This window comes from Triticum dicoccoides, chromosome 5A (assembly GCF_002162155.2).
Source record: "Triticum dicoccoides isolate Atlit2015 ecotype Zavitan chromosome 5A, WEW_v2.0, whole genome shotgun sequence".
Lineage (NCBI taxonomy): Eukaryota > Viridiplantae > Streptophyta > Magnoliopsida > Poales > Poaceae > Triticum > Triticum dicoccoides.
In genome coordinates, this window is record NC_041388.1 from 95,753,217 (window position 1) to 95,761,296 (window position 8,080).

General features: G+C 43.9%; 1 protein-coding gene and 1 non-coding gene across 3 annotated transcripts; both read left to right on the top strand.

Annotated features, from left to right (window-relative positions):
- The first annotated feature begins 1,208 nt into the window (after positions 1 to 1,208).
- LOC119299685 (diacylglycerol kinase 1-like) lies at positions 1,209 to 6,668 on the top strand. Of its 2 annotated transcripts, none has more exons than XM_037576852.1 (8): positions 1,209 to 1,382; positions 2,230 to 3,362; positions 3,835 to 4,201; positions 4,290 to 4,366; positions 5,235 to 5,378; positions 5,795 to 5,959; positions 6,040 to 6,177; positions 6,257 to 6,668. In XM_037576852.1, exons 2-8 carry the CDS (start codon positions 2,232 to 2,234, stop codon positions 6,404 to 6,406), a joined length of 2,172 nt encoding a protein of 723 aa, XP_037432749.1. In that variant the 5' UTR covers positions 1,209 to 1,382; positions 2,230 to 2,231; the 3' UTR covers positions 6,407 to 6,668. The 2 variants fall into 2 exon arrangements, with proteins under 2 accessions (XP_037432749.1, XP_037432750.1); XM_037576853.1 differs by having other exon boundaries at positions 1,212 to 1,382; positions 5,259 to 5,378.
- Positions 6,669 to 6,985: 317 nt separating this feature from the next.
- TRNAK-UUU lies at positions 6,986 to 7,058 on the top strand. Its single transcript has one exon. It is a non-coding gene; the product is annotated as a tRNA-Lys (tRNA).
- The last annotated feature ends 1,022 nt before the right edge of the window (positions 7,059 to 8,080 follow it).

Genomic DNA, 8,080 nt, shown 5'->3' on the forward strand with positions numbered 1-8,080 from the left:
TGTGGAGGCCTCGTGGCTCTTCTGGCCCAACTCTTTTGCTTCGAGGGCTTCTTCTGGTCCATAAAAAACCACCGTAAATTTTCGGCTTAATTGGACTCCGTTTGATATTCCTTTTCTGCGAAACTCAAAAACAATGAAAAAACAGAAACTGACACTGGACTCTAGGTTAATAGGTTAGTCCTAAAAAATTATATAAAATAGCATATAAATGCATATAAAACATCCTAGATAATATAATAGCATGGAAAAATCAAAATTATAGATACATTGAAGACGTATCATTGGCCCTTCAAATAGCTCACTTAACTTCTCTTTTATGTTTTAAATAGTTTACTTAATTTCTGTCTTTCAGTTGGTCTCTCGGCGCCCATTCACTTGAGGGTTGTTGTCTCATGTCATCAAAGGAAAATCGCAGAAGAAACCTACGAGCAATGATCATTGTGAAGAAAAAAAATAGAGATGCAATATGAATGTAATCGTTCGCAACGTTTTAAACAGTTCACTTCACTTTAATTTTATTATGTTTCAAATAGTTCACTTACCTTTCACCTTGTAATTGCGTCTGTGCCAAATGACGCAACGAGTCATTATAAAAAAAATGGAGTGGCAATTCTGAAAAAAGCTGGGAAGGGGTCTATTTTGGGAAAATTGCCCAAAAGAACTGCCCTAAGCCTCCTGAGAGAGGGAAGTACCACACCAATGGAAGTATTTTCTTTATAAGCACAAACCATGCTCTTAAACTGTTTTTTTTTCTGGACTAGAAAGTACAAACTGTAGGCCCGCTGGCCAGTGACCCCAACCCAGCCACCACCGACATCGCGCCCGGGTGCGCGTAGCACGCACCAACAGCAGCGAAAGCATTGGCTTACTCACGAAGCTTCTCGGCCAGGGCGCACCGTCCCGCTGCAGGTGGGCCCAACAGACCGCCCATACCACACCGCTAAACTAATAATCAGGCAACGAATCACACTCCCGAGGGAAAGCTCGCCCCGAGATCACCCGATCCCTCCCGTCCGTCGCCCCGCCAACGGCGCAGATCGCGCGGGTGGACGTGGCCCGCGACCCCCGAACGCCACAAAGTGTCGTGATCAACTCACTAACACGGATTAAATATCCCTCTTAACCTTTTTCCGACCCGTATTATGACAGGCTCCGCGGCTTCTGGCCCCTTTCCGCAGCATCAAACCGGAGGGGAAAGGAGGGGGAGGAGCGGGAGGAGCAGCAGGCGGAGGAGATGTCGGAATCGGAATCGCGGGGGCGCGCCGACGCAATGTGAGCGAGGAGGAGGGGCTGGGGAAGAAGAAGAGGAGGAGGAGGGGGAAGAAGCCGCGATCCCGGTCTCACGCTCCGCCCGACGAGCCGCCCGCCCGCGGCCCCGCGAGGTATCTCTCCCTCCCTGCACGGTTTTTCCCCAATTAGCACGAGAAGGAACATTTCGGGGGTTCATGGCGACGGGAGGACCGGGGACTTAGGGTTCCGGCGAGGGCTGCCTACCTGAGGTGGCGTTGCTTGTTTCTAGGTCCGTCAGGGTTTGGTTTGTTGTTTTGTGGCTTGTTTCCAGGGCCGTCGGGGAGGGAGGGATGGAGGATGAACTTCTAGGGTGTGGTGTGGGGTGCTGGTTCGTGCGTGGTGGATTGATTGGGCGAGTTGTTAGCAGCGGGCGGGATCCTGGGCCTACCTGTGTGCTGTGTGTCGTTTTGATCAAGGGTTCCTGGAACAGATTCTTCCAGCTTCTCAGGAAGCACAACAATCCACGGAGATAGAACACATTGTCAAGTAACCAAATGTCACCATGGGTTTTATTTCAGAACATAGGCAATAGTTTTTGGCATTTCCACTTGGCTAGGAACACGAGGCGGTACCAAATATCGTGGTCCATACTCTCATTGTATCTCTTGCAGTATAGAGGAATGACACTGGCAGTAACAAGTGCAGTCATGGCCCACACATGATAATTGTGTGGTATATTTATTTGCTACTCCCTCTGTCCCATAATATAAGACGTTTTTTGACTACACACCGTGTCAAGTCTTATATTATGAGGCAAGAGGGAGTAGATACCAACTTTTGCATAGGTATGCACTAGTTATCTTTTTTTTCATGGATGGACTAGTTTATCTTTGCTCATCGCTAGAGGTCAGCCGAAAAACTTGTTGATAGCACCATACAGCCATCATTTTCCATCGAAAATGTATTTACCCAATTAACTGCCATGCTACCACATTGCAGAAATGTACAGGATGGCGCTTCCAAGCTGGAGTGACATTTCGGCCTACCTGTCAGAGTATTGGTCTGTCATAGCTGCTACTGTCATCTTTGCATTGGTAGGTGGCGTGACAATTTATTATACCATCAATCAGTTGAACAAAAACATCAGCTTGAGCTTGATGAAAGCTATCAGAGCTAGGGCAAAGAAGTACAAGAAACTGAAAGACAAGGTCCCTGCCGCTTCCCACATTTGGAGGAAAGAACTTGGCTCTCGCAGTAAAGGTCTGAAATGCTGTGTATGCTTGAAGTCTGTTTCACCGCCACAGTATTTGGGGGGGACTATCCATGAGTGTGATATTTGTGGTGCCACTGCACATCCGAGTTGCTCAGGGAATGCACACAAAGATTGCAAATGCGTTTCTATGGTTGGTCTTGACCATGTCATTCACCAGTGGGCTGTCCAGTGGATTGACACAGCAGATCGATCTGAAGAAGACTCATTCTGTTGCTACTGTGATGAATCTTGCAGTGGAGCTTTTCTCGCAGGGTCTCCAATTTGGTACTGTATGTGGTGTCAACGGATAGTGCATGTTGATTGCCACAACAACTTAGCCAAGGAAACTGGTGATGTCTGTGACTTGGGCCCATTGAAACGGTTGATACTATCACCTCTGTGTGTCAAGGAGCTTCATAGGACAGGTGCAACAGGACTTTTCAGTTCTATCACAAGTGGGGCTAATGAATTGGCTTCCACTGTGCGGGAGACGATTAGAATTCGTAGCAAAAGGTACAAAAAAGACATTGGTCCTTCTCAGCCAGAGAGCCCTGGGACTGCTGAGCCACAATCTGATACTGACGGAGACTCAGAAGGATCAAACACCACTGCTAAGAGAGATGATCATGTCAATGGTAAACTTCATGAAGTGCATCAAAGCACTGAATCGGAAAAAGATAAACAGTTCATAGCGGATAACGCTACTAGCAGGCCAAATGGCCAGCATGAGATGTCCCATGCCCAGAATAATCAAAAATATGAAATTGTGGACGTGCCTTCTGATTCTAGGCCATTGCTAGTTTTCATTAACAAGAGAAGTGGTGCCCAGAGTGGCGATTCACTGAGACAGCGCCTGCAGATCCTTCTTAATCCTTTACAGGTTGGTGTAGCAATTAGTTATTGCCTTTAAACTTTTACCAGCTTTAAATAATGTGCTCTTCTTTCTTCAGTTGCTCAGATCAATGCTGCTTATTTGATTATTTCTAGCATACTGTATATGAACTTTCATTCACATAACTCATGTATAGTATCTCTGAAGGGCGTAAGCTCTGTGCCATAGCATGAATAATCCTGTCCCAGCTTATTTTGTTCAAAACTTAATGCTATGTGTCACTTGTTATACTATTATGATTTCTAGTGCATGATTGCAAATTCCTTGCGTAGAATTCAATTAATGCTCCATCTGGCAATTCTTAATCATTTCAATCTTATGGATTTGGCCCATTTATTTATACTCCCTCTGATCCATATTAAATGTTGCTGATTTAGTACAAGCGACAATTACTATGGATTGGCAGGAGTAATAAAACTAGAGTTCACATTTGGGTTGCTAAGTGCTAACTCTTCCGTAGGTATTTGAGTTGGGCAAGCATCAAGGACCAGAAGTTGGTTTATCTTTGTTTCGGAAGGTACCTCACTTCAAAATTCTTGTTTGTGGTGGTGATGGCACGGCTGGTTGGGTTTTGGATGCCATTGAGAAACAAAAGTTTGAAGCGCCACCTCCCGTAGCCATCCTTCCAGCTGGTACTGGCAACGATCTTGCGAGGGTTTTGTCTTGGGGTGGTGGTCTTGGTGTTGTTGAAAAGCGGGGAGGTTTATTCTCAGTTTTGAAAGATGTCGAGCATGCGGCAGTTACTGTTCTGGACAGATGGAAGATCACTATAAAGGACAATCAAGGGAAGCTCATGTGTTCACCAAAATTTATGAACAATTACTTTGGTACGTTTATCCATCTTCTTCTCAAATGCATCCCTGTATAGTTCTTGCATTATAGATACCTTAGTACTTAATAGTGATACTTTTTCAGGGGTTGGTTGTGATGCAAAGGTTGCTCTAGATATCCACAACCTGAGGGAGGAAAACCCTGAACGGTTTTATAGCCAGGTAACCCTTCCTTGCTCCCCGCCCGCTTATGTGCACAACGGAAGGCATTTTTCCTTTAATTGCAAGTAAACTTGTTGGTGTTCTTGCTTGGTTGCACAGTTGCGCAGAATCAGACATGTGGAAACATTACACCATGATACATTTTCATTTTCCCCTTCCAAAAGTAATCGAATGGCTAGTTGTGTGCAATGGAAGGAACAACATGTAATTTTTTCAGCTTCCCGTTGTAAGGGTACTTATGGTATAGAAAACTACATCGATCATCCATGGTGAACGTACATGTTTTAGAGTGTTGAATTTCTTTGATCCTAATGGTTTTTATGCTTCTCTTTAAATCACAAGACGAGATATTTGTCTATTTTTCTCTTGTCTATTTATCAAAACGTTTTCGATTTGTAAAAATTTAGTGTGTCCAGCTGCTAATGATAGCATACAAACTGTTAGTGTAATGTTCTAGCCTGAAAAGAAATAATTAGTTTTGAAATGGCACTGATGATTTTGTTGAGCCAATGTGGCTTTGCTACTCGTTTGGGGATCTTTAGGCGATGTATTGGCATTGGGCATGCGGAATCTGGTCAAGTGTTGGGACAAGTGTTCAACCTAGCAGATTTGTTGAATGAAAATAGTTGATGGATGAGTCATGTAATTTAGAATTTTCCTTTTTTAATTTCTTGGGTACTTTGTGGAAATTTGCACATTCTGGATAGTTTGTTCTCCTTTTCTTTTTCTCAGTTGCTCACTCTTAAGGTTTCTTGCTATGATTGATCCATAAATAGTAATTTTATTTGCAGATTCCATGCTTGCAACTTGCTATCTCCCTATTCTACATCGTTCTGTATTTACAGCTGCATATCTGTTTTTGTCACAGCAATATGATTTAGTTTCTCTGCAGTTCATGAATAAAGTGCTTTATGCAAAAGAAGGCGCAAAGAATATCATGGATAACATGTTCTATTATTTTCCTTGGGAAGTCAAGCTTGAGATAGATGGATCCAACATTGAAATTCCTCAGGTAAAAGTGGATCACATTTTCTTACCTTTTCTCTTGTATGTGTCTTAGTGAGCACATAACCTTGCATTGGCATATCTGCAAGACATAATAAACGAAGAGACCAAGTTTATGCAACAGTGATGAACGTGATCTGTTAAGATGGTTGCTGCTATTTGATTGTTCATGTTCTAAAAATTACTCCCTTCCGTATGAAAATATAAGACACTTTTTGACACTGATAGTGTCAGAGGACATCTTATATTTTGATACAGAGGGAGTAATTTGGCATATCTGGTATCCCTTTTGGATGGAGTAATGTAGAAGCATATCCCGTTTAGGCAATGCCCACTACATGGCAAGTGTGGTTAGCTGTCCCCAAATTGGAAGAAAAAGATTTAGCCTACATCCTGTTCCTTGTCACATTTCTCCTGTTGCAGGACGCCGAAGGTATCCTTGTGGCCAACATCCGGAGCTACATGGGAGGGGTTGACCTGTGGAAGAATGAGGATAGTGTCTCCGACACTTTCCAACCTCAATCCATGCATGACAAGACGCTGGAAGTAGTTAGCTTCACAGGAATGCTGCATCTTGGAAGGCTGCAGGTTCTTATAGACTTCAGGGTTTTTTTTGTGATATATATATTCAGTGTGGACTGTGTATTGATATGATAATCTTGCTATAGGTAGGGCTTTCTCGCGCGCAAAGGTTGGCTCAAGGGCATCATATAAAGATTGAGATCACTACTCCGATGCCCATCCAAGTCGATGGAGAGCCATGGTCTCAGGAGCCATGCACCATAGAAGTTTCTCATCACGCCCAGGTTTGGTCTCTCCCTCGTTTGCATAAGTTTAACCGTGCTTTCTTCCTACCTGGCTTACACATGTGTTTCTCTTATGAAGGCCTTCATGCTGAAGAGAGTCTCTGAAGAGCCTATAAGCCACGCCGCGTCCATAATGGCCGACATCCTGGAGAACGCCGAGAACAGCGGCACCATCTCGGCCTCGCAGAAGAGTGCTCTGCTTCAGGAGATAGCGTCTAGGCTTTTGTAGCAAACTCTTCTGTGCAACACGGTCTTGTAGCTCTGTAGTTGGCCCTATAGCATTTGACCATGTCTGGCCCCTTCTGTACATACAGCCATGGCTTCCTTCCTTCTTGGATCGAGCTTGTGTATAATTTCTGTAAAATTTTGTAGGGCTTTGAGTTTGAGATGAGCACTACCAGAAACTATTGTGGTTACTGGTTAGCCTAGTTCTTGGTGATTCTGGTTCTGGGGAATGTGTTCTGAGTCGCTTGTTTGGCTTGTTAGGTACAGACGATGATTCGGTGTGATGTGGTATGTGCAGTGCGCATATGACCTCAGTTCTTGCACAGTATTTTGGTTCTTTTCTTATTTTTCCTAGCGTTGGTCGGACATGAGCGCGATGTGATCGCAAAAAGGAAAAAATGAAAATAAAAAGACAAGCATCGTGAATGAACGAACGAAAATAGAAACTGCAAGTTAGGCATGGAGAATGGTGTTGCATGACTCGAGATGGTGGGTGGATGCCTCGGAGTCGGAGGTGTTCGCAGCGAAGTCACCAAAACTGAGCAGACACAAAGCGGATTGAATTTATTTACAAAACAAAAGCGCCCGTCTAGCTTAGTTGGTACAGTGCAAGGCTTTTAACCTTGTGGTCGTGGGTTTGAGCCCCACGGTGGGCGTCCAGCTATATGCTCTTTTTTGGTTGGTGCAAGATCAAATCTGCTCTGCCACTTAGCTAGTTGTATTCTTTAATTTTTTTATTTCTATGGAGAAATCAATCAAGAGCAAACAATTTGCAATGACGCGGATTAACTCTCAACCCAAAGGAACCGAGCATCGGCAATGTTCAGAGCGAACCTTGCCACCAGCTAAAGGTTGTTAGCCCACCTAGTGATTAGTAAGGTTCTCATGGTCTATATCAGCTCAACAATCTTCAGGTTACCGGTGGCCAACCACATAGAAAATTCCTTGATGATGCGCAACAAAACAAAGGGGTTAGAAGTCATTTGGCGGAAGACGCGTCCATTTCCCTCTTTTCAAATATACCACCAAACAAGTTGCATCCCGGATTACTCTCAAACCAAAGGAACAGAGCATCGAATATGTTCAGAGGCAACCTTGCCATCAGCTAAAGGTTGTTAGCCCAGCTAGTCAAGTTTTCATGGTCTGTATCAGCCTAACAATCTTCAGCTTATCAGCAGCCGACCACATAGAAACTTCATTGGCGGTGCACGACATAACAACCGAGGGGTTAGAAGCCGTGTGCCGGAAGATGCATTCGTTTCTCTATTTTCAGATGTACCACCAAACAAGCTGCATTGCAGAGGACCAAGCCTTTAACATCCTCTGATAAGGCTATAACTAATCTTGCTGAAGACCCAAATGCTCCCTTTATTTGCTATCATCAATAGAGGACTAAGCCTCTAGCATCCTCTGATAAGGCTATAACTAATCTTGCTGAGGACCCAAATGCTCCCTTTATTTGCTATCATCAATAGATTTTGCTTTTGTTTTTTCGAGCAATCAACGAGGATGGGGTGACCTACCTGAATATATTTCTCATGGCTGTACGAGTCCCGCAGTGGAAGATATACACAAATTTTGAGAGTTTTACATAGGGGTTACATCATCAAAGAGAGTACCTGCATAAAGTACTATTGATTGTGATAAGTGTGGAATGCAGCATTTTTCGTGCACGGTT

What these genes read in the sequence shown, in the direction of transcription:
- LOC119299685 (XM_037576852.1), top strand. Translation starts at nt 2,232, where the DNA reads ATGTACAGGATGGCGCTTCCAAGCTGGAGTGACATTTCGGCCTACCTG. An exon ending in CCAACATTGAAATTCCTCAG is followed by an intron (nt 5,379 to 5,794) that starts GTAAAAGTGGAT and finishes CTCCTGTTGCAG; the next exon opens with GACGCCGAAGGTATCCTTGT. An exon ending in TGCATCTTGGAAGGCTGCAG is followed by an intron (nt 5,960 to 6,039) that starts GTTCTTATAGAC and finishes ATCTTGCTATAG; the next exon opens with GTAGGGCTTTCTCGCGCGCA.